Genomic DNA, 27,038 nt, shown 5'->3' on the forward strand with positions numbered 1-27,038 from the left:
AACTTCAACATCACAAATACTCCAGTCCTCAAAGGTGTCACCCAAATCGCACTTGCTTCCTCACAGCTCCCAAATCTCCAGCTGCCCGTCTGAGTATGAGGTAGAACAGATGGTTGAGTCTGCAGAGCTGTTTACTCATACTATAGCCTGGGAATCAGAGGTCGACTCCAGCGCTTCTGTGAATCCAGACGAGGAAATGATCTGCACTGATGCCCAGAATCTTTATGAGTCGGATCCAGGACCAGACGCAGAAGGTTCTGACCATAATGTAGACCCTCATTCCCAAACTGTAACTCCTGTTGGTGGAGACAATGAGGAAGACGATGATAAGACTCAAATACCTGATTGGAGCGACAACTTTAGTTTTTTGTCAGGGCAGGAACAGGTTGGCTCTGAGGACGACGGGTGTGATAACGCACAGGGTGATGATGATGAGGTCGGAGATCCCACTTACTGTCAACCCACAGTCAGCCAAGAGATGAGGTCAGCAGAGGAGGTGGAGGAAGATGCTAGTGACGACGAGGTCAGGTTGCGCCTTCCTGGACAGAGACGTAGTACTGGAAGCACGTCAACAACTGCATCCTCAAACACAACTCTGCCTCTCACCACAAGTCGTGGTGGCTCTTCAGGTCGCATGGGTGCTAAGCCTTGCATAGCCTGGGCATTTTTTCAGATCGATAAAGATGACCCAACTCGTGTTATCTGTAACATTTGTCAGCAAAAGCTAAGTAGAGGCCAAAAAATACATAGTTTGAGTACTTCATGCATGAACCGGCACATGGACATGAAGCATAAGTTGCAGTGGGAAGCTCAGTGTGCTACAATGCGGTCTAGCCGGCCGGGCCAACCACCGTCTGCCATATCTTGTGCATCCGCGACCTCTTCATCCTCTGTGACTGGGGGGACAGCAGTCACACCTGTTTTGGGGCGCAGACCTGCCACCTCTTTACCCGCAACAGCCAGCGTGATTGGCAGGTCATCATTTTCTTTGGAGGTGGTAACACCAGCTGGTCTTGAGCGCTGTCCGACATCGATAGCACCACCTTTGGATCAAGGCAACCTAACATGTCCGCCTGCATCTTCCTCACAGACCGGCAGTTTGCCGGGGACACCCTTATCAACCCCGTCTAAGCACAATAGCCAGCCCTCGGTCCCTCAGATGTGGACAAGTAAAAAACCATTTCCTCCTAGCCATGAGAAAGCTAAGAGGTTGAATTTCACCATCTGCAAGCTCTTGGCTACAGAAATGCTGCCTTTCCGCCTGGTGGACACAGAGGATTTTCGAGACCTTATGTCCGTCGCAGTGCCCCAGTACCAGATGCCCAGTCGGCACTACTTCTCAAAGAAAGGTGTGCCTGCGCTCCACCAGCATGTCGCACACAACATCACCGCTTCTTTGAGAAACTCTGTGTGTGACAGGGTGCATTTCACCACAGACACTTGGACGAGTAGGCATGGACAGGGGCGTTACATGTCGCTGACTGGGCACTGGGTAACTATGGTGACAGCAGGACAAGGGGCTGCTGTCCAAGTCTTGCCGTCCCCACGAGTTGTGCGTCAATCCTCTTTATGTCATTTTTCCTCCACTGCTTCTGCCTCCTCAACCTCCTCTCGGTCTTCCACCTGCACCCAAAGCCTGTCTGGTCATGCCACAAGCTTTCTAACTGCGCAGAAGGGATTCTGCACACCTCCTTACTATGCTGGCAGTAGGGCTCAACGTCATCAGGCGGTTTTTACATTGAAATGTCTGGGAAATGTGAGTCACACAGCTGAGGAGTTGTGGTCAGCTCTGGAGAACCAATTTCATGAATGGTTGTCTCCACTGGACCTGAAACCAGGGAAGGCCGTGTGCGACAATGCTGCAAACCTGGGTGCGGCCCTTCGCCGGGGCAATGTCACACACGTGCCTTGTATGGCTCACGTGTTGAACCTGGTTGTCCAGCAATTTTTAGCCCACTATCCCAGACTAGATGGCCTTCTGCAGAGGGCACGGTCGCTGTGTGCTCACTTCCGCCGTTCGCATCCCGCAGCTCAGCGACTTACATCTCTACAGAAGTCGTTGGGCCTGCCACTTCACCGGCTAAAATGCGATGTGCCTACCCGGTGGAATTCAACTCTGCACATGTTGCAGCGACTGTGGCAGCACCGACAAGCCCTGGTGCAATACGTTCTGACGTATAGCCTGGGCCATCGAGATTCAGAGGTGGGGCAAATCACGCTGGAGGAGTGGTCTCAGATCAGGGACCTATGCACCCTTCTGCACAGTTTTGAAATGGCGACGAAGATGTTTAGTGCTGACGATGCCATTATCAGCATGACTATTCCGGTGATTTACATGCTGGAGCACATGTTAAACAGAATTCGGAGTCAGGTGGTGGCACAAGAGGAGGTGGAGGAAGTAGAGGAGGAGGAGTTGTATGCGGAAGGGCTAACATCTGCAAGGTCCAGACGGTCGGCAGCACCAGGGCGGCAGGCATGTGAGGGTGGGGGAGATGATTTTACCAGGGTGCATGGTAGCAGCCAAACTAGTGAGGAAGGTGCAGGAGCCCAGGAAGAAGTGGAGGACGAACTGATGGAAGACTCATCAGATGAGGGAGACCTTGATCACATTTCTGTTGTGCGAGGTTGGGGGGAGAGGACAGAGGAAGGAAGCATGATTGTTACCTCGCCACCAACACAACAGGGACTTGGTGCTCCTGGATGCGCAACACACATGAGTGCCTTCTTGCTGCACTACCTGCAACATGACCATCGAATTGTGAGAATTAGAAATAATCCTGACTACTGGGTTGCCACACTGTTAGATCCCCGGTACAAAAGTAAATTTGCAGAAATTATTCCTGCCATAGAAAGGGATGCACGCATGCAGGAGTATCAGCAGAGACTGTTGCAGAATCTTACATGTGCTTTTCCACAAAATACCAGTGGTGCACGTAGTGAATCTCACAGTTCCAACTTGCCAACCGTGGTCTGTATGGAATTGTTCAATAAAGGGCCCAAAATTAAGATAACATAGATGGGAGAGGTCTCTATGAATAGGAATTCCTAAGTATTTGATACCCTGTGAGGGCCAGGCAAAGGGAAAGTTGGACTGGATGGAATCCTATATGGATTTAGGGAGGGAGACATCGAGGGCCTCAGACTTCGCTGCATTGATTTTAAAATTTTACCATGTAACAAAGTGATCTATTTCAGCCATAACAGCAGGGATGGATATATGTGATTGAGTGATATATACTAGGACATCATCAGCAAATAGAGAGCACTTGTACTCGGTGCCTCCCACCTCAATCCACCTAATATTGGGGTTATGGCGAATTGATGAGAGCAGGTGCTCCGTCACTAGGATGTATAAGAGAGGGGACAGAGGACATCCCTGCCTTGTCCCATTGGTGATTGTGAAAGGTGATGAAAATGTTCTGACGCACCCCCTGGGCCTTGGGACACCCGGAGCCGGACCCTTTTTGGTGGATGCTGGTGGTTGTAGTCTTCGTGGCGGCGATCCGGTTCCGTGGCTCAGGGCGGTCAAACCAGTGGCGGAACTATTTATGTGGTTTTGATGTTTAAATGTCCGACTACGCCACCCGTGGATTGCGGTCAGAGTGAACCGCCGCTACAGGGCAGACCGCTAAGGCTGGTGTTGTGGGTGCAGCAGAGCGTAGCATAACTCCCCACGGGAGGAGTATAGCCTCAGGGCAGTGTATGCGGAGGATGGGGGTGATGGTGCAGGGCAGCAGCAGTAACGACACGGAGTCAGTGATGCAGTTCAGGGCCTTTACTCACAGTTCTTATTATCCAGACCACGTCTGCAGGTAACGGCTGCCCACGTCGTACTGTGCTCACCAGGTGAGGGGCTCAGACAACTCCCAGATAACTTTGGAGCGCTTCACAGGACCCCCTTTGTGTGTCCTTTGTCTGGCCTTTCTTACCAACACTTCTGTCCGGCTGCCTCGGGCCTCCTCTTGGTAAACTTGGCGCCAGTTTCCCTGACCCTATGTGGTGCCTTCCTAGCGGGTGGAGCAAGGGGCTGCGCCACATAAAATGTCAGAGCCTCCGGTTTCTAGCTGAGGGTCGTTTCCTGCCTCCACTAGTTCGGGGACCGGTCTCCCCCTTTGGCCTGACCCCTCCACGCAGGTGGATTCGGGCGTGCGGTGGCGACTCGCCCGTCCGCACCCCTGGGATCCCTTCATTCCTCGTTCCTGGAGCCTTCTCCGCTCCTCTTCCTTCCTTCTCCCTCTTGCAGGCCTGGGCCTCTGTTACTAGGCCCGCCTCCGGAGCAGAGCTCATGCAGAGCCCCTGCTCCCTGCCACTTCTGCTCAGACTTCTCTGCACTGAACTAAGATGGTGCCCACCTTTTATACTCCCTTCTCAATGCACCCAGGAACTGCTTCCTCCCTGCTCCTGCACTGCAGGGTTCCCTTCCTCAGTGTTCCCTCCCCCCACTCCAGCCAGGGACAGGGACTGTCGTGCCCATCTCAGGGGCATATTGGTCGCCCTGCCCCACGGCAATGTGGTGTAATGCATGCAGGTGTCGGGTCCTGATCCACACTCCATCCTTATCTGAGAGTGAGATATCACACCTCTGGGTGAGGTGCAATACGTCTGTAGCAACCGAGCCCTCGGTGCTACAGTTCCATTTATCTTCAGCCTAGGTGACGTATTGTGATACAGGGCCGTGATTTTGGCTATAAAAGGGTCCCCTAGACCCCTACCCCAAGCTTTTTAAGAGAATCATATATGGCGTGCCAGGAGACTCTATGGAATGCTTTCTCAGCATCCAACGAGAGTATCTACTTACAAATTTTTAACTGCATCTAGCCCAGGAAATACTTTGTGCCTAGTAGCAGTGTCTGCTAGTCAGCGGATTATCCCGGCTGTTAAGCAAGCTACACCACCTGTAGTTTGGACACTTAATTTTTTCAAAGGAAATGCTTCGGGACCACGGGATACTTAGTGAAGAGCATCAGGAGGCACCCCAAGGCATAGGGGCTGGGACTGGCACTAGGATGCCTTGCGGTGGACAGCCGAGCTCGATCCTTATAAAAGCTTTTTAACTGCAGCAGCTTTAGTGGACGCTACTGGAGCTGGAATTACGCGGCTGCTGGCATGAGACTTGCCCTCCAATAGATCCTTGTAAATGGATTTAAAGTGTATTCATTCAAATTAGAGGGACAATTTAAATTAAAAAGCTTAGAGCTGCCTCCACCACAGGGGGGCTCTCTCGACCCACCAGCGGACAGGCACCAGTATTGGGAGAGGGGGGCTGGCCGTCAGGGTTCACCGCGGCTCTGGCACAAACCCGGCGACACGGAGGTGGCACGGGCAGGAGCGGACTGGCCGTCTCGGCTTCTCACTTTTTGGATTTTAGAAGGGCATGACATGCCTATATCTGTGTCTCCCCCTCCTTTTACTCCTCCACCTCTTTTCTTTTCGCATGACTATATGTACTTGTCACTTTTCCATGTGTTAGTTGTGTCTTCTGAGCAGTTTGTCAGCTTTTGGACACCTTTGAAGGTGTTTTCTATGTGTTTCTATGTGTTTTTGTTTGCCTGCCATTGGTTTTAACGGTGTTCGAAGGTGTTCGACGAACAGTTCAACGAACAGTTCGGCGAACACACGGGTGTTCGACGAACCGAACCGAACTCGAACACTACGGGGGTGGCTCAACACTACCCCATACCCCTGAGAACCTTTTTTGCAACCTATACTTTAATCATTTGTATTTCCAAGGAGCTCGGAGGGTAGAAACCATGCAATACCTTACCACAGTGCATAACCATGCCCTTTATTTACATGATTATGCACAAACATTTGGGTTCTAATGACCACTGTGATACTTTTAAAAACCAAAACCAGAATGACATTTTTTTTTTCACTGAACTTAATGTTCATGCATAAAAGAGACAAAAGGACAGTGAATAAAAAGGTTGAAAAAACACACTCAAAATGCACTAAAAAACAAGCAAAAAGCAAGAAAAATCCTAAACAACCATCAGGTTTTTGCTTCAGAAAAAAAATTGCTGAAAAAAACATGATGTGTGAACATAGCCTTAGTGTGCTGACTATCAGAGATACCAGATAACAGACTCTGACAATTTAACATTTGTGAATCATTAAACATAGAACAGATCATTAATGTTTAAGTCCCAGAGAATCCCTTCTAGTGTATACAGCTATTAATTATATTATTTAATTATTGTAATACTCTTCTGTAGATCAAAAGGCATCACAATCAAATTCACAGTGACTCAATGTTTTTACCCAGTAAAACTATTCTGAGGCTTTTGAATACTTTTTCCACACTTTGAATATATACATTTATGCAGGACTTATGTAATAAATTCACTTCTATGATTTGATTATTCCATTTGACATTTAATAAAAAATATTTGTATGTTTTATAGAACCACCTGAAAGAAAAATGGCCTTGACTTTCTTTCATTTGTTCTTTGACTAGTACTTTATGTGGCCACTTAATGTGGTGTGAAATATGTTGGAATTTAGCGCTATAATTTGTTCTGCAGTATTTATTGTGCTATAAGGAGATGCCACTCAACAATTTATGTTGAACTTTTTAATTAATGTTTTATGAGAATGAAGGGTCAGCAATTAAGGTGCACACCATTAAGTAAATTATAATTATTACTTATCAAGGAAAAGATCACAATTTGTTTTGCTATTTGCTTGAATTTAGCAATCTAAATGGCCAATTATATGTGTTGCAATTAAATACTGACTTACACACTTATTTTAATTTTTTAAACTAAGCAAATAATTGAATTTAATTGCCACTAAATTTTACATTTATTTTAGAGGGGATGTCTGGTTTAAAATGTTATGTGTCAGCAGTGTTGCAGACCATTTAAAAAACAATTATGGCTGTTAGTCACTTTCTCCGGTTCTAGTGATGCCTCTCAGCCACTGTTCCAGTCTTGATTGATCGGCTGCAGTGGTGACATCTTGTCTACAGCATGTTACTGCAGCAGCCAATTACTGGGCTCAGTGGTGATACCGATGTAAAGATCATTTGCCACTAAGCCTAGTGATTGGCTGTAGTGGTGATATGCACTGTAGAAATGAACATATCACTGCAGTCCATCAAAAAAGCAGCAATGGAGGGGCATCGCTGGACCCGTTGATGATGATTAGCTGCTGTAATTGTTATTTTCTAGGTTTGAAACCCTGTATCCACATAAAATTGGAAAACAAACAACCCTTTTAACAATTCTGGACTTTGTACACCAAAATGTGTAACATACATTGATTGCTGCAATGAGTCTACCACTATGCAAAAATAACATGATTTGCAAAAGTCTGAAATTACAATAGTATAAAAACAGTGAGAATTTTTTTTTAAAACTAGACTATAATTCCTAAAATAAGTAACAAAGTATTATTTTGCCCCCTCTCAGGTAAAATATCCTGATATTTATAATTGGTTAATTTAAAAAAAAATTCAGATTAAAGGGTATCTGGCACCAGGTTTGTGTTACCCCATCTGAGGGCAGTATAATTTAGGGGCACGGACCCAGAGTATTGTGTCACTTACTTTACTGAGTGTTGTAGTTTAGATTAAAAACTGTTTTCTCTGCTGCACATCTAGCAGTGCTCTGAATGCTGAGCTCTATAGAACCCACTCACACCACTGATTGACAGCTTTCTGTGTACACTGTGCATAGGCAGTAAGCTGCCAATCAGTGGTAGTGGTGTGGTTGGACTGCGTGACAGCAGAATCCTCTAGTAATAATCTCTTGCTGATAGACAGTAATTTTATCAAAACTACAAGAAGCAGCTCAGTAAGTGACACATCACTGAAATTAGGGTCTCTTCTCCTATATTAAGCTGCTCTCAGATTAGGTAGCAAAAACCTGGTGAACTATTGCCTTTAAGATATTATATTCACATACAATGGGGCGGAGGGCTCTTCACGCGCTGTTATCTTGGCCTCTATATAGTGTTGTATTATAGAAATATTCACCATCACATAGTAGAGTATGATTGGTATGCAGGATTTAACTAAGAACAGAGAGTCAACCAGAAAGAAAGTATGTGACATTACAGTAGAGTCCATGCAATGCTACAGGTGCAGTATTGTGGCAATGTATAATTCACAGACTAAGTATAGCTAGGATACATCCATGTACTTGAGCCCTTAACAGCCTGTTATGTCCATCTCTGTTCCACAATAAAGTATTGAAAATTTGTATACATATCTGGTGATACCTTGAAGCCTTCTTTCACATGTAGCTAAGCAAAAATTGCAGTAAATACATTTTTAAATACATCCATACATATACTATATGTACAACAAGGAATATTAATATATTATATGCAGGCACACCACAATATATTATCATGTGGTATAATGCTTCATTTTCTTTTAGGCAAGTAGTCCAACCAATGGATCAGCCCCAAGGAGCCATTCACAAACATCTGTCTGTCCATCTACTCAGGATATATGTAGGTATGTAAAACATATTATATACTATTTCTACATGGCAAAGATGACTATAAACATTGAGGGCCTAATTTATCATTATTTTCCATTTTTATTTAACATCTTTATGCATACATTTCTTATCATTTCATGTAGATTCATATGTTGTTGCTGTTTCATGTATGATTATTTTTCATCTTTTCTTTCATTACTTTTGCATGTCCCACCTGTCATGGATTTTTTTTTTTTAGAACTGCCTTGCTTGATGTTTCAGAAGATGACTTTAACCATACTACATCTGTCATGCCAATTGCACCTTCTGGTAGGGAGTCTGGTAAAAAGCAAGTAAAACGAAGGGTTAAACGTAAAAGAACATGTTGCTCCACTTGTGCCCAAAAAGAAAAGAAAAGAAAAACGCAAGCTAGAGAGGTAGCACAGAAAGTAGATGGGATAGACACAGACACAGATTCTTCATCGGATGAAAGACTGTGGGCTACAAGACTAAGAAGAAAAGACAATCCAAAACTCCATAAAAGAAGAAGGAAACAGAATAAATCACAGGATGCTTCTTCAGACTCTAGTGGCATTGAAATGGTGCCTCTAAGTTCCAAAGTCTCAAAAGTACAAAAACCTAATCAACATCATCGCCATCATCAAGAGCAGCAACAACAGGCACATACCAGTAATTTTGCCAATAGTTCTTCCCACTACAGAAGGAGAAAACCATCAAAGTTCAAAGAGTCCAGCATGTCTACATCATCAGGATCATCGGTTGAAACAAAGCGCTATGCTAATAGAAGAGGGAAGAGAAGAGTAAAATCAAGTTGTACTGATCAGAAGTGTCAATGTCACGTTAAAGAAGATAAACATATTAAGAAAACTATCAAGGAGGAAGGAGCTGGTGCCGAGACCTTGGCGCCAGTTGCCCAATATGAACATACTGCTACACCTGTTAACTGCGATGAATGGGGTGATGATTTAGAAGTTTGCAGGTTAGTCATCAACTGTAGTATTTAGTCGGCAAACATTTTGTTTTTTAATTTCTCCTATTATTTGCTCATCTAATACGTGCTATTCCTAATCCTCACAGGCCATTACAGTTTCAACCATGTTATGAACATGAATAAAATATGATTTCATAAAGAAATGGTTTGATCAGAGCTTAGAACATGTCACAGCAAAGTTAGACGAGGTGTTAGATAATCTACAGTAAGAGGTCTGGTAGAATGCAGAAAAAAGATGTAAAATCCCAAAATATTTCCCAAAGAGCAACCGCCTTAGCATTAGACACGGTACAATGCAGCAATTAAAATGTAGTGTAGACGTGTGGCTTTCAACATGTCAATCACATTTGTCAAGCTGTCGAAAAAAAATTGACTATATATTTAAGTAAAATATTTTGATATGTCGGGAAGAATAATTTATATTGAACTAAAAGCTATGAGTGTATAATTTTCCATGTAAGAATTTTGTTAGCTTAATGTATTAATGGGCAAAAGGCGGATTGTTATAACGTACAATTTAAAAATTTAATGAAAATGTATGTTGTACATTAAGTTGAGACGTACATTGAAAGATAATGGTATCTTCTAGAAACCTTTGCTTAGCAATTGAATTTAATAATGGTCCATCAAATGAAAATTAGTGGTCAAATCAGACATCACCCTGATGTAAATATGTGGTTGAAGATGTTTAGTCTGAATTTTTAGCCTTTTTTACTGTTCAATTACAGGTTTGTAAAAAGTAAAGATTCTCTGCCATTAAAACTTTTATTTTTCTATATGAAATAAACAAATCAAAACAAAGATTTGCAGGACCATGGTCCAGCCACAACGTAGGTAGTCCATGTCTGCCGGCTCCGAGCACCGCGGACCTTTTACTACCTGCGGCATCCCAAGTGCATTTTCTGGTTAGTAGGTCTGCAATGTTATTTTGTTGCCATGCGATGAATGCATTACATTAAAGGGGTCTAATATTCAGAAGATGTCCAGAGATGACACAGGTTGTATCAGGTTTACAGTGCTCTGGTCCAGTGACCAAGGGGTCTATGGACTCTGATTGTCTGTAGCTCATCAATATTTTGTCAGAGCAGCCGTCTCTGCTCTGACAAAATAGTAAAATATGCAACCAATCAGCAGCTGCTGATTGACTGCAGCAAACCGGTGACACAACAATGTCATGTGACTAGCTGGAAACAGTGGCACTGACATCGTTGGAATGGCGCTGCTATGGGAGTTGAGTATACATTGTTTTCATTTTCATTGGTGACCTAAAGTGATTAAGAAGAGGTTGTCCACGAATTGGTTACCCCTTTAAAGTCGTACCAACTAAAGAAGACTTGAAAAAAGGTCCACACTAGTGAAATAGTGTCTACTTGTATAAGTCTAAGGCCTTACCTTCTATTTTTTCCTCATTTGTGGGAAGCAAACCATTTGTATTTTCAATGTGCTAGATCCATTTTTGGTTTGTGTGTCAGTTTTTAGTATTCATGTAGTTTTTCTCTTATGAAAAAATAAAGAGGCTTTTCAAAGCTTCTATACTCTGCTCAGTGAAAATTTTAAAGCATTTAAAAGACACATGGAGCTAAGTACTGTATGTGATCTAAATGTCAAAAATATGAGAACAACAGGTATGGCATCTGAATGAGGCTTTAAGCTGGGCACACACATCTGATAGCTACCAGCTGGACTCCTACTTCCAGCATTGGCTTACCTCCAGTAGAAGAAAGGATTCCTGATCCTTATTTCCCACAATACCTGCTATCTAGTGGGGGAGAGGGTGGAAGACAGATGGACATGGGTGTGGAGGGGGGGACAGATCCAACAACATTCATCCCATGTTTGTTGGGACCTGACATTATCTACAGTAATGTGTATAGGTCATCCAAGGAAGATAAGGAGTCTAACTACATCAAAAGCTTTGTGTAGAACGCAATATAGCCAAATTTCCACTTTTTGCCTGTATTTGACTATAAATTGTGCATTAAATGTAATTGCAACCTCAGTGAAAATAATTTCAGGAGTTATTTAGGCGTTCCATAATGGCAATAGAAAAGAATGATGCCACAGGCTCAGAACATTGATAAAAGTCATGCAACACTGAAGCAACTTGTATAATAATGTATAGTATCAGGTATATTATTCATTATAATAAATGTCCATTTCAGATTTTTTTTTAAGATTAAAGAGTAGCTTTCTGACCACCATCTATTGATTGAATGTCATCATGATTTACTATGAGGTTCTTCAGCAGCTGGGGCCTAAGAATTATATGATACACACTAGAGCCATGTAACAGAAATGCTGCCCATGGGCACATAGCAATCAATTAGGATGTAATATTACTGCTCTACAAAAATGAAAGTTTCCCTATCATATAAGGTAAATGGTCAATCTTTTGTTTTGGCAAATTACATTTGCCTAGCTTGTCAGACTAGAGAGCAGGAACAGAGAGTCACCGACCCACCTTCACTTCCTGAAATCTGTCCTAGCATCTCAGCTCCTAGAGACTGATTACTCTTGACAATAGGCAGTTAGTCGAATTGGAAACACCAAGCAGCCGGCACATAAATGAGTAAATTATAAATGAGATCAAGTTATCTGAAAGTACAATGACCATTTTGACAAGTCTAAACTAATTCTGTCACATTTTTTCAGAATTTGCCATTGTGAGGGAGATGATGAAAATCCGCTAATTACACCATGCCGCTGTACAGGAACACTGAGATTTGTACATCAAAGCTGCCTACATCAGTGGATTAAAAGCTCAGATACACGTTGCTGTGAACTTTGCAAGTATGATTTTGTAATGGAAACAAAACTTAAACCTTTAAGAAAGGTAAGGCGATACAATGATTATTGGCATATGCTAATCTCCAGATATGCACAATGAAACACTATACCACTGGTATTATGGTGACATCCAATAACTCTGTAAGCCATATAAATATTCTGTATATATCTTTTGAAATTCAAATTTGCCCGCTTCACCAATCTTTTTTCATAAAAATCATAAAATTTAATTTATAGTAAATCAAGTCACCATTCACAGAGAAGCACTCCAAATGCATTAAAAAATGTGTAAGACCTTCTGAGGTCTCCTAGGACTGAACTGAAATCCTTCCAAGCTCTTTACTACAAACACAGCCTTAGTAATATCAACATGACCTCAACATACAGTACAGACCAAAAGTTTGGACACACCTCCTCATTTAAATTTTTTTCTGTATTTTCATGATTATGAAAATAGTACATTCACACTGAAGGCATCAAAACTATGAATTAACACGTGTAGAATTATACACTTAACAAAAAAGTGAGAAACAACTGAAAATATGTCTTATATTCTAGGTTCTTCAAAGTAGCCACCTTTTGCTTTGATGACTGCTTTACACACTCTTGGCATTCTCTTGATGAGCCTCAAGAGGTAGTCACCGGAAATGGTTTTCACTTCACAGGTGTGCCCTGTCAGGTTTAATAAGTGGGATTTCTTGCCTTATAAATGGGGTTGGGACCATCAGTTGTGTTGTGCAGAAGTCTGGTGGATACACAGCTGATAGTCCTACTGAAAAGACTGTTAGAATTTGTATTATGGCAAGAAAAAAGCAGCTAAGTAAAGAAAAATGAGTGGCTATCAGTACTTTAAGAAATGAAGGTCAGTCAGTGTGAAAAATTGGGAAAACTTTGAAAGTGTCCCCAAGTGCAGTTGCAAAAACCATCAAGCGCTACAAAGAAACTGGCTCACATGAGGACCACCGCAGGTATGGAAGACCAAGAGTCACCTCTGCTTCTGAAGATAAGTTTATCCGAGTCACCAGCCTCAGAAATCGCAGGTTAACAGCAGCTCAGATTAGAGACCAGGTCAATGCCACACAGAGTTCTAGCAGCAGACACATCTCTTCAACAACTGTTAAGAGGAGACTTTGTGCAGCAGGCCTTCATGGTAAAATAGCTGCTAGGAAACCACTGCTAAGGACAGGCAACAAGCAGAAGAGGCTTGTTTGGGCTAAAGAACACAAGGAATGGACATTCGACCAGTGGAAATCTGTGCTTTGGTCTGATGAGTCCAAATTTGAGATCTTTGGTTCCAGCCACCGTGTCTTTGTGCGATGCATGAAAAGGTGAACGGATGGACTCTACATGCCTGGTTCCCACCGTGAAGCATGGAGGAGGAGGTGTGATGGTGTGGGGGTGCTTTGCTGGTGACACTGTTGGGGATTTATTCAAAATTGAAGGCATACTGAACCAGCATGGCTACCACAGCATCTTGCAGCGGCATGCTATTACATCCGGTTTGCGTTTAGTTGGACCATCATTTATTTTTCAACAGGACAATGACCCCAAACACACCTCCAGGCTGTGTAAGGGCTATTTGACCAAGAAGGAGAGTGATGGGGTGCTATGCCAGATGACCTGGCCTCCGCAGTCACCAGACCTAAACCCAATCGAGATGGTTTGGGGTGAGCTGGACCGCAGAGTGAAGGCACAAGGGCCAACAAGTGCTAAGTATCTCTGGGAACTCCTTCAAGATTGTTGAAAGACCATTTCCGGTGACTACTTCTTGAAGCTCATAAAGGGAATGCCAAGAGTGTGCAAAGCAGTCATCAAAGCAAAAGGTGGCTACTTTGAAGAACCTAGAATATAAGACATATTTTCAGTTGTTTCACACTTTTTTGTTAAGTATATAATTCCACATGTGTTAATTCATAGTTTTGATGCCTTCAGTGTGAATGTACAATTTTCATAGTCATGAAAATACAGAAAATCTTTAAATGAGAAGGTGTGTCCAAACTTTTGGTCTGTACTGTATATGGCTATGGGTAAACAGGTTAAACTATTCTGTCCTACACACTATCTGAAGAATTTGTTCACAGTTTTAAGGCTTTCTCTTCCTATCTCTATTGCTAAGCTGTGACATCCTTTCAATATTCATATTCACACAAAAATAACTGCTGCATTCCCTAACTCTGATTTTATACTGGCTGTGATAGTCCATCTTAATTTTCTGTGCTGTACCATGTCATGTGATAGCTACAAGTCATTATGGGGAAGTCCATCCAGTGTTGCCCAAAGTCATGTGAGCTTTTTTTGGCTAATATCTTCTGCATTGTGTAAAATGGTGGCAGGTTCTAATTCTTAAATGTGGTTAAAATGTAACCCTGACCATATCCACACAAGCTAGAATGAAGCACAGAATGGTGGTGCATGGAGTGCCAAACAAATTCTGTTTCCTAGACCAAGAATCCATAGATCAAGGGAGATATTTTTCATAAGTGGACTTTGTGAAGTTTGTTTTGCTTAAGGCTATGTTGCTCTTATTTTTAAAGTGTCACATAATGTTTGATACATTTAAAACATCTTTAAAATTAACATTTTGTATATTTCACACTTTTTTATGCCACTGCCCTATTTTTACTTTTTAAAAAGTTGCAATTCATAGATCTGGCATGCAGCAATTTGTCTTTTCCACCCAGACTTTGAACCTAACGAGAATGTCTTAAAATGTCAAAAAAATCGCACATTTTTACTTAAAGTGGCAAAACTTGACACTTTTAATGTGAGAAAATGGGTGCAAAAGTCAATTTCCCCCCCAAGTGCTCACTGCTCTGAAAATGTGTCAAAAACTGTCACACAGTGCTTAATCCATGTGTATCATCTGTAAAATGCAGATAATATATTGCAATATGTTGTTAAGTCAGTAATGAAACATCAGACAATGCAAGCTTTTATCAAAAAATGCAGTATTAAGGGAGCATTACTATTTTTGTCTACTAGATGCTCACAATAATTATTTCCTTAACCATTATTACAATGTTTGTGAACCCCAACTAATTATCATAATTTTCATTGATCATTCTGCTACTAATGCCTTAAGTTTTAATCTCTAAAGGGTTTGGCCCACCATAAGAACAAGTCACTTATCCAAAGGATTGGTAATAAATTGCTAATAATTCACTTGGGCCCCCATGATTTTAAGAATGGGGCTTTAAAGACTCCCATTTGAATAAAGTGGTGGTCAAACGTACACTACAGTCCTTTTCATTGTTTTTGAGGCCATCCATGATCGGAGTGGGGTGATCCTGTGGGCCCCAAGGGCTCCTCTGACTTTTTGTGAAAGCCCGGAACCCCCCCACTTTCCATTGTTTTTAATGTGGTGGACTTTGGGAAAATGGCCACTGGAGGGGGCGCATGCAAACCTAGAACAGCAGCAAAATTGCTTTTTATAGAAGTAAAATATTTATATGGCGCTACTGAGAAAAACATGTAATCCCACAAAAAACAATCCCATCAAAATGTCTATCCTCTAAATATATTGCAGTCATCATTTTATATGGCACTGTGTACTTACAATTTCTCATTTTGCCTTTCTACCCAGTTAATTCTTCCATTTTTTATTAGGTCTATGACATCACGTTATTAAAAACTGACTAGCTGAATCCTTCTAAGCTCTATGAAGAAACAGGAGGTCAATTTTCCCTGTATGAATCATAAGTCACTGCAGAAGTGCCTGGCAGGGGAAAGGAGGTCACAGCTGGGTCAGGAGTTTAAGAGGAGAAGGGTAAATAAAGGGACAAGAGACTTCCTGTTTCTACTTAGAGCAGAGAAAAGAGAAGAATTATCTGGGTAGAAAGGCAAAATGAGCAACTGTAAGTACACAGTGCTATATAATATGAGGATTGCAATAAAGTAAGAGGATAAAACCTTTTATGGGAGTTCTTTATTGCCATTAGAATACCTGTTGAACAAATGAAATATCTTGTGTTGCTAAAGCCAAAGCAAGCTGTTTAAAAATTTGGTGTCATAGCTAGTTTTGGCCTTTATGCCAGATCATTTTATTTTTCATTTTTCCATTGTCGTTTTAGAGGAATCATAACTTTTTTATTTTTTCGGTGAACTAGTCATATGAGGCCTTTTTGGGGACTGAGTTAGTTTTATTTCTCAGTGGCACCATTTTAAGGTTTTTAGCACTTATTGCCAAACTTTGATCATCTCTTTATGGGAAGGAATATAAAGAAACAGCATTTCTGTCACGTTTTAAATATTATGCTTTTCACCATACTACGTAAATAGGCTGAGTGCACACAATGCGGTTTTAATGCTGTAACATCTGGATGCTACGGGTTTGACACTGTATATACACGCCTCATCAAACCTGCAGCGGCTCCTGACCGTGGCCACGTACCCAAACTCACCCGCAGCATGTCAATTTCTGTAGCAGACACGCTAGTCTCCGTTGCAGATTTTGACTGATTGAAGTGTCATTATATTCGGTGGATTCACACATACCGACAACAAAATTGCAGCATTAGAACACCGCGTTTTGGACGCAACATAAATACGTTGTGTCCAAAGCGCTGCTGAGTGCTGATTGGGGGATGTAGGGGCTAATGAACCAGCTTTGAGATGTTATTTAATGGCCAGGGAAATGTTTACCTAATGGCACCTTCCCAGGCTAAAAAAACAGCTCATAGCAGTCGCATAAATTACATGAATAGAAATGCTAATGAAGATTGGGTGAATGGGACTAGCTGACACCCAGATCTTTTGTTTGGAGATGTCAAGGTGTCAATCAGACCTTTTCATGACCAAACAAAGTAAAGAAACACACAGACTCAGTGTAAACACTTTATTTGAAATACAACAGACCCATTCTTTAATCATTTTAAATGAACCAATATACTCACCCCAGTTCTTATGGTAATCCAAGGGCTTAAGCAATTTCCCACCAAATAACTTTATTTAGCTCCAAAAATCATTCATTGATGCTCAAAAACGCTTCAAAAATCGCTTAAAAAAACCCATGTAAAAATGCGTCCAAAACGCATGTAAATCCGCATGCGGTTTTTTTGCCAGGGAGAGGCAAAAACGTTCAGGAAATTTCTGCTTCAATTCCTGAAAGTGTGCACATACCCATAAGCTGATTGCTCTTAGTGGGAAAAACAAGATAATAATCTTATAGTTATGATACCTTTTAATGGCTAAAAAAGATAAAATGAATGATGTTACAAAGCAAACTTTCGAGACTTCTCAGGTCTCTTCCTCAGTCATGCTATATATAAATATGGTGATACTAAATCTTTAAAGTCGTATTTATTTTTATTACTTTTGTACAATTAATACTCTTTTTGACATTTGTCTTGAGGCGACCCTATTCTGAAAGCCATAAATTTCACAATTTTCCATCAGCTGAGCTGTTTGAGTGCTTATTAGTGATGGGTGAGTACTAAAATGCTCGGGTGCTCGTTGCTCGGGTCGAACAAATTGGAATGCTCGGGTGCTCGACCCGAGCAACGAGCCCAATGTAAATCTATGGGAAACTCGAGCATTTTTCAGGCGGCTCCCCCCGGCGGTCTGCAGAGGGCCTAAAAATTGCCCAAATCAATGGGAACAGTGCTCAAGTGACATGGGAACAGCATGGGGAAGACCTCTGGAAGCATTTCTGACTCCCAAGTCACTGCTGTCAATAATGTTGTCAGAGCTATTGCGCCACTTTTATGGACTCACAATAAAACATACAAAAACGAAACCAAAATGGATTTTACTGGGAAATATGTTAAGAAACATCATTTCCAGGGTAATGACTTGTATATAAGGCAAAATAAAGAACCAAAAACAAAAATGCTCCTCCACACCTTGGGCTATGTTCACATGTAGCGTTTTTGATGCATTTTTGTACTTTTGCATTGCTTTCAACCAAGACAAATGCATTCACCGGGAAATGTCATTTTAACATTTTACAACCTTATCTGGCCATGTGGTGTGTGACACATAAGCATGTTTTCTTCAGCACAGCCTGCTGCCGCTTGGCTTAGGCAGTGCTGCAGTGCTCTTAGCTTGTGACTGATGTGGACATTTCGGAGATGGAGCCGAACTGGAGGAGGAGGAGGTGCAGGAGCTGAACAATGTGATTACATTGAGGTTAGATTGGCGACTCTGGTTTTTCTACTAAAGAAAGATCCTACTGTTTTTTTTTTTTTACTTTATTTTTTAAGACAAATGCTTTCACCGTGAAATGTAATTTTAACATTTTACAACCTTATCTGGCCATGTGGTGTGTGACACATCATCAGACACATCCTGTTTCATTTATGATGGAGAGACTCTTAAAGTCACAAAGCCTAATTTTAAAGGGCCATCAGGCGGCCCTTACTATTCTTAAAGGGCCAGCAGTCGGCCCTCGCTATTGTTAAAGACCCATCAGCCGGCTATGCTTTGTTGTTACCATTATTAATGAGTGGGTCTACTATACTGTTATTGCATATGCAGTGTCTGCAAAGACTGCCAAAAATTTTGAGGAACTCCAATGCCCCTTGCAAGACACGTAGAGGAGTTGATATGGTAGATATGGTGGTGAATGATATGATGATGGAGGATGAGGAGAAGAAGTAGGGGGAAGACAAGAGCAAATAGAGAAAATTAGGTGCCACCCGCAGACTCTGTTCCTGGACCCTGGGGTTCGGCCCACTTTGTTGAGTTCTTGACTGCCATGTGCCTGATCATGCTGGTGGTGGTCAGGCTGGTAGTCTTGCTACCCCTGCTGGTTCTGGCCTGGCAGGTGGTGCACATGGCCTTTCTGGAGTTATCGGCAGAGTCTTTAACCCCTTTCCGACCAGGTCAGTAATAGTGCGCACCTGGTCGGAAAGGCCCGTTCAGCTGGGGCTCCGGCGCTGAGCCCGCACTGAACCGGGCACATGTCAGCTGATTCTTACAGCTGACATGTGCCCGCCACAGCCGCGGGTGGAATCGCGATCCACCCGCGCCTGTTAACATGCTAAATGCCGTTGTCAATCTCTGACAGAGGCATTCAACTCGGGCTTCCGGGAAGCACGTCCTAAGCCCCGCCCATCAGTGACCCCGTCACGTGATCGCGGGTCATCGATGGGTGGGAATGACAACCCAGGGTCTGCAGCAGACACCTGTGGTTGTCATGTCTCAATTGCTATGAGCGCCACCTAGTGGTCGGCGCTCATAGCAAGTGAGCATTTCTGCTGCATACAAGCGATCTGCTCATCGCCTGTATGCAGTAGAAGCAATCAGACAACTGCTGCTTCTAGTCTCCTATGGAGACTATTGAAGCATGCAGTAAGTGTAAAAAAAATGTTTTTAAAAATATTAAAAAAATAAAAAAAATATAAAAGTTTAAATCATCCCCCTTTTGCCCCATTCAAAATTAAATAATTAAAAAAAAAACCCACATACACATATTTGGTATCGCCGCGTTCAGAATCACCCGATCTATATAAAAGAAGAATTAATCCGATCGGTAAACGGCGTAACGATAAAAAAATTCTAAACGCCAGATTTACGTTTTTTTGGTCGCTGCAACATTGCAATAAAATGCAATAACGGGCGATCAAAACATCGGATCTACCCCAAAATAGTATCGATAAAAACATCAGCCCGGCGCGCATAAAATAAGCCCTCAACCGGCCCCAGATCCCTAAAAATGGAGATGCTACGGGTCTTGGAAAATGACATCATTTATTTATTTTTTTTTTTTTTAAGCAAACTTTGGATTTTTTTTTCACCACTTAAATAAAAAAGAACCTGTACATGTTTGGTGTCTACGAACTCGTAAAGACCTAGAGAATAATGATGGCAGGTCAGTTTTAGCAATTAGTGAACATGGTAAAAAAAAGGACCCAAAAAACAACTGTGGAATTGCATTTTTTTTGCAATTTCACCGCACTTGGAATTTTTTTCCCATTTTCCAGCACATGATATGGTAAAACCAGTGATGGTGTTTAAAAGTACAACTTGTCTCTCGCAAAAAATAAGCCCTCACATGGCCATATTGAACGAAAATTAAAAAAGTTCTGGCTCTGGGAAGAAGGGGAGCAAAAAATGAAAACATAAAAACAGAAAGACCGATGGTCGTTAAGGGGTTTAAAAACAACCAGACTCGGGAAGACCTAACAGTTGTACTGGCAACTTCCGTCATGTTGATGTTACTGGGAACGGTTGCCGGCCTTCTGTCTGTGGCCACCACACTGCTTCTTCTGCCTGTTGTGGTGCTGCGCCTCCCTCCCCCTTGTGTGCTGCTGTCCTCGCTCTGTATGTCCCCCTGCCAGGCTGGGTCAGTTACTAGATCATCCACCACCTCATCTTCCACTTCCGCACCCTGGTCCTCGTCCTGACTTTTTGGCAATTGTGTCTCATCATCGTCCACCTCTTGTGACAGTTTCCCACCGTCGCCTTCATGTGACCGTGGCTGCTCAAATATTTGGGCATCGCTGAATGCGATCTCCTCTTTCCTCCTCTTCAAGTGGGCCGGGCGAGAGACCCAAATCTATAAATGGAAAAGTGAACAGCTCTTCGGAGTGTCCAAGTGTGGGATCAGTTGTCTCCGGGCACTCGACATGGTGGGAGGAAGGAGGATCAGGGTGAGGAATATGCAGTCCAGACTCACGGCTACTGAGACTTGACCGTGTGGAAGTCAGGGTGGTGGTGGTGATGCTAAGTGACTGGAAGCATTATCTGCTATCCAACCAATAACCTTTTCACACTGCTCTGTGTTCAATAGTATTCTGTAGTGCCAACAAGTTAAGCAGCAGAAAAACAGTGTTCTCTGGATTGCTTTTTAAGCAAATAATCAGGATTAAGATCCAAAAAAAAATTATTCCTGTCCCCTGATACCTGGGGCTATTTCTAGAAATATCTGTAAAAGCACCAGCAGCAGACAGAACTGGAATGGACCCTTTCTAAAGAGAGCCAAACATGCAGGGAGGGGACCCAAGCTCCTGCCGATCAACCCTGGAAATACTCGGCGAACGCCGAGCATCTTGAGCAGTGAGATGCTCGGGCGAGTACCGAGCAGTAGCGAGCATGCTCGCTCATTAGTGATGATCGAGCATGCTCGTTGCTTGAAATTTACGAGCATGCTCGGGCGAGCACCTATTATCTTCAGCGTGCTCAGGCTTTAAGTTTTCGTCGGTCCGTGAACATGATTTGCGACTGTTTGACAGCTTTAATACATGTGAGGAATGCCTGTTTTTCCAGCAATTCTGTTTTTTATTTCTTTAGCACATTGATACTCAATTTATAACTTTTTTTTTTATAACTGTTTCACACAAAAAAATCAGTCATTTAAAAAAAAATCACTTATTATTGGTCATCTTATTCTAAGAGCCCTAACATTTTTATTTTTCTGTTTATGAAACTTTACAGTGGTTTTTTTTTTTATTTGTAACTGTCATTTTTATTGGTACCATTTTGGAACACATATGATGACTTTTTATTTAATTTCTTTGAGCCAATATTAACAAAAATTATCGCATATGGCAATTATGGTATAGTATTCCATATTTGTTTTATAGCATTCACCATATGAGATAAAAATTGATTATATTTTATAGCATGGGTTATTACAAATGCAGCAATACCAAATGTATGACCTTTTTGCGTTTTTTTACATATAAACAAATCCTGCATTATTAAAACAGTGATTTTATGATTTTTATTTTTCCATTTTTTGTTGTAACACGATGTTGTCCACTACTTTTACATTGATGGTTGACAATATGCTGATTGACAGCTAGCTAGCTGCTGCCTAATTACGGGGAGCTGGCTTTCAATCATCATAATGTCAACAGTGATGCCCATTTAAGAGAGCAGCCTGGAAAAATAAGAGCTGCTTTGTCGACGTGGAGCAGCTGAATCGCCAGCAGGGGTGGTCGGCGACCACTCTGTGCCAGTGCCGGGTTGAGCAGGCAAATGTTTGCCTCTGTTAGAAAATACATGACTGTTAGTTTTTTGACCCATGGTAAAAAAAAAAAATTAAATAGCCTGAACATCCTTTTTAATTTATTGAGTTATGTTACCTACTAAAATAGTCCTAATATAAAAGGCTGACAGGTCTTCTAACAGTGTGTACACAACACGGCACCGCATTTTCAGTGTCAACGTATGACCAGAATTGTGTGTGGAATGGGCGGGCTGACTACTCAGTTCAATAGTTAAGCCCAGAGGTGTATACATTGAGGGGGGTGGGGCAGGTGGGGCATCTGCCCCTGGTGCAGCCGCCAGTGAGTCACCATCGGGCCACCTAATGCAGCAGTCCGAGGGTTCTGGAAAGTGCAGACTTTCATCTCAAACCTGGACAAGCCCTTTTATTATAAAATGAAGCCCTGTAGCCAAGCCTAACAGCATGTAATATACTCACTGTCAGGATTCAGCTCTGCTTGCTAGTTCCAGCAATTATCACATAGCTATTTCACTCAAATGCGATTTCCATACTTACAGTCACATGACAACTAGTTTTTCTTCCTGCTACTCTCAGTTTTCACTGAACATTGAGACAATAAGGGAGAGAAGCTCATCAGTAAAGTGTGCAAATCGCATATGTGCTTGGGGTTTGAAGGGGGGAGGTGTAAGGCTGTGAGGGGCTGTCATATGCCTCTCCCTCTCTAAACAGTTTTGTACCAAGTGTATGGTTTTATTTTATCTTTGTTACAGTATTAATATGTGAATCTGCATAGTTTCATAGGCACTAATGTATATGGATAATGCAATATATTGTGACTAATGTATAATGTTATTCATGTATAGTGTATAGGGAAAGCAAAGGATATAGTTTAGTGTTTAGTTAGTAATTGATAGGAACATTAGGGCAGATGGTGGGCCTATAAGTGTATAAGATTTAAGGCACAGTTTAGGACATAGGAGGTTTAGTGACAGCAGCAGGGTAGTAACGGGGAAGTTTGCCTAGTGACAGGGGAGAGTTGGTGATTGGTTCACTTAAAAGTGGCAGGAGTGTGGACCAAAGTAGAGCAACATTTTTTCAGTCAGTCAGAGATGAAGAGTTGGTTGAAACATTAAAGTATGTGCAGGATGGACAACTGAGAAAAGTGACAAAGTTCAGGACTAGTGGGCTGATGGTAAATAGTGATACAGAAAGAGGAAAAGAAAGAGAAGCAGCACTATGGAAACGGGAGCGGCCAACTTCAGGGAATCATTCCTAAACGTCTGAGGCCTTTGGCCTAGAAAAGGTATGGAGGAGTCAGCCTTACTTTTGTTCCAAGGGGGAAAATGGACGGGGATGCCCAGAGAGGAAGCAGGACCATGTTTTGGAAGGTGCCAGGGTGGAATATCCCTGAGGAAGAAAGGGCCAGAAAAGAGAGTGATATTACCAGTAGCTGAAACTGTGACTGCTGCATAACATTGTACTGTAACTGTGACCAAAACTAAACTGAAGGAGTTAAGTAAAATTATTTTGTTAAGAAAGAATCAAGAGTCTGAGCTTGACTGTGTGCCTGCCTTTGACAAGCGGACCGAGTATCAGATGAGACCCTCAATGGAAAACTTAAGTGTTAACAACTACACACAGCCCACATGAAGAATAGGACTTCATATTTTATTTGTGGGGTGCCAGGGTATGGGAGGAGAACAGCAGCCCTTTGCCACGAATACCACCCTGCGCCCCTCACAAAGTTGGCATAATCGGCAGGATTCAGAGTCCTTGCATACAGAAAGTAGAGGAACCCTTGAAACGGTTATGATGACAGCCATTAGAAGTCCCAAAATGGCGGCCATTGAAAATTCTAAAATGCCGGATGATGATGCAGCGGATGGTGATAGCTCCAGCCATCGTGGGCATTCTAACATTAAAATGGAGAGAAAATCAGTCCGGCCTGTGCAGTGGCCTGTGCCCAGAAGACCATCCATTGTGAGCAGTGACCGCCCCAATTGGCTGAGGCGGAAGAAAAATAAACACAGACCTTTGCAGTGAGCTAAGAGAGAACAGGCGGAGACTCCCAAGATATGGGCAGGTGAGCCAGAAGTTCAGTGCAACGTCGCACCAGGGGAATTCAGACCATTCCAGGCCCCAAAAAATGCACTGTACATGATACATTAATTGATAGTTCTTGTTCCATTCAAATTTGCAATAGTTATAGTTTTTTTCTTCATCAACTTTGGTATCTATAGATACTTTGGTATCAATTTTAAGTTGAGATATTTCTGAGCATGTGATACCTTAGACAGTATATACACCCATTAAGGTTTAATGTTATCCATCGAAGAATTGATCCCTAATAACTGTCATGGCTCCTATATGAACTGAAGTCTTGACGCCTTTGCTTTTACTATACTGTGATCATATCATAAAAAGTTATTTGCCTATTCTCTGGTTTGCTCTTCAAATGCATATTTTTCAATAACGGAAGAACAGATGGTCTAGCTAAAGGTATGGCTGGATCTGTGTTAAAAGAGCAACATGTGCATATGAATAGTATCTATTGTGAAATCGTTGTGACTGATTCCCATTAAGCATAATTCTTGCTAAATAGTGCCCTAACGATCCTCAGTTTCTTACAATGTCTTCTATGGAGAACGGCATCAATATTTTAAAAAAGTAATAATTTTGCCATTCCTTGCAATAGAATAGTACATTATACTTTAGTGCTAGCACAGTATACATACAAAAATCTTCAAGAGGCAGGAGTCATTCTCTAAGGGTATATTACAGTAATTGACCAAAAGTATCCAAGAGAATTAGCAGATTTTAGCAGAGATGAGATGTTTGTATCTTTGAATTTTTCATGAGGTTCCTATTGAGCTTGGAATATGTACATTTTTATTATTCATTTCTTACAAATTATTGCTGCTTTACAAACACAAGCTGTAAAATAAAAATAGTTTGAGTTTCGTTGAGAATTGTATTTGCTCGATTGTACTGTGAAATGCTGTAAATAGATGTCATCTGAATTGTCACATTCATGCAGTATTCATGTATTCTGAATAATAAATGATCTTATGCATCAGTATTCAATCACACAAGACAAACATAACAAAGCATGTCATTAGTAATAATGCAAGCAGAGTAAATAAAGTAAATAATGCCCTGAGAGTTATATGCAGAATAAAAGTTATGCCGGGGTTGGTTGCAGCTTCTCTCTAAAATTGAAAAGGATAATTGTTTATTCTCAATAAAATACATTCTTTTTTTATGTCACTATGCCAAAACATTGTTCTGCTAAGTGAAATACTACATTTGTAGGAGTGTAGCATTATATCCAAAATTCCACCATGGCAACAGGCTAAATTCCAATAACATGATGATGAAAAGGAAGCATTTATTAAATGAAATACAAAGATACACAATCTAGTAACCATAAAACGTTAACTCATATGTAATGAATATGAATATATTTTTTCATTATTATTGCCTAATGGGTATTCTTACAAAAACAAGCCCTTTGTAAATAAAAGTTGGATTCTCTAATTCACCGCAATCAAGTGATCGCCAAAGTAAATTACTTACAATTGTTTCCATGCAATTGAATATCCATCTACCGTGTACAGTACACAGACAGACTAGGATAACTAGAGTTCTTGTAAAAAAAAAATACTTATTTTGTATATTTTTCTATCGAGGACTTTTTATCAGCTGCGATTGATCAAAGTATCAATATCACGATATTCTTATAAAATAATGTACTGATTTATTCTTGAATTGTCCATTAAAAAGAATGATTGCAGTAGATACATATAATAGTTATATAGTTATAGAGTGATTGGCTATTTGTCCATAATTAGCTTAATAGTTGAGATTCACCCATCTTTTCCTGGGATCCTGGATGGTAGGTTGCGTCTGTCTGTGTCCAGCACATGTGTCAGGATGACACCGGGTAAAGGACGTGTCTCCTTGGACCTACATCAGTAGCTGTTTTCTTCATAATTAATTCTCGTCCTATGTCCTGTGAAATGGCGAGAGCGCGCCCCCTGTCTCTAACATGAGATTATATAGATGGTCATACCAGCTGTTCTTCTATTTATGGTACTAACTAAAAATACACAAATAGTGCATGTCATCTAGAAACCCTAGCATGATGGCTGATGCAATCTTATGCAATGTATAGTACAGATTTCAGAATTAAGAATAAAATGAATATCCATAATTAATATTTAACAGTTCTTGAAACAATGCTTTAGGAAACAGGATTGTAGACCAAAATTCACTTAAAGCCTCATTCCTACGCCCATGTTTCATGTGCATGTTCTTTCTGTAATTTTCATGGATAGAGTATGTACCCATTATAGTCTATGGGGCTATTCACACGTCGGCAGATTGTGTGTTCGTGTAAAAATCAGGGAGTTATGTTCATTCTTTTCCAGCATTACAGATGAAAAGTACCAATACAAGTCTATGAGTCTGTGAAAATCACGTACAGCACATGGATGGCATCAGTGAGAGCAGCATAATGTGGAGACAGAGACCCTGATTCCATCAATATGTCACTTAAAGGGGTGGTCCGGTTGCCGAAGTAAATTTCTAAATCCCTATCTATTACTGCCATAATTGAAACTATTTTCTAATATACAGTACAGACCAAAAGTTTGGACACACCTTCTCATTTAAAGATTTTTCTGTATTTTCATGACTATGAAAATTGTACATTCACACTGAAGGCATCAAAACTATGAATTAACACATGTGGAATTATATACTTAACAAAAAGGTGTGAAACAACTGAAAATATGTCTTATATTCTAGGTTCTTCAAAAGTAGCCACCTTTTGCTTTGATGACTGCTTTGCACACTCTTGGCATTATCTTGATGAGCTTCAAGAGGTAGTCACCAGAAATGGTTGTCACTTCACAGG

At 41.5% G+C, this 27,038-nt stretch overlaps 1 protein-coding gene across 2 annotated transcripts in view; it reads left to right on the forward strand.

Annotated features, from left to right (window-relative positions):
• The window catches only part of MARCHF1 (membrane associated ring-CH-type finger 1), a 605,757-nt gene that overhangs the window by 238,099 nt on the left and 340,620 nt on the right, over positions 1-27,038 (forward strand). Inside the window, exons 4-6 of one of the 2 annotated variants that reach the window (XM_073644432.1) lie at positions 8,385-8,464; positions 8,689-9,429; positions 12,094-12,274. In XM_073644432.1, coding sequence (XP_073500533.1) covers positions 8,385-8,464; positions 8,689-9,429; positions 12,094-12,274 — 1,002 coding nt within the window. The remainder of the gene's footprint in view (positions 1-8,384; positions 8,465-8,688; positions 9,430-12,093; positions 12,275-27,038) is intronic. The other variant, XM_073644443.1, reaches the window with a different exon arrangement.

Source organism: Phyllobates terribilis, unplaced genomic scaffold, assembly GCF_046119375.1.
Source record: "Phyllobates terribilis strain yellow unplaced genomic scaffold, ASM4611937v1 Scaffold_1__5_contigs__length_1240528914, whole genome shotgun sequence".
Taxonomy (NCBI): Eukaryota; Metazoa; Chordata; class Amphibia; order Anura; family Dendrobatidae; genus Phyllobates; species Phyllobates terribilis.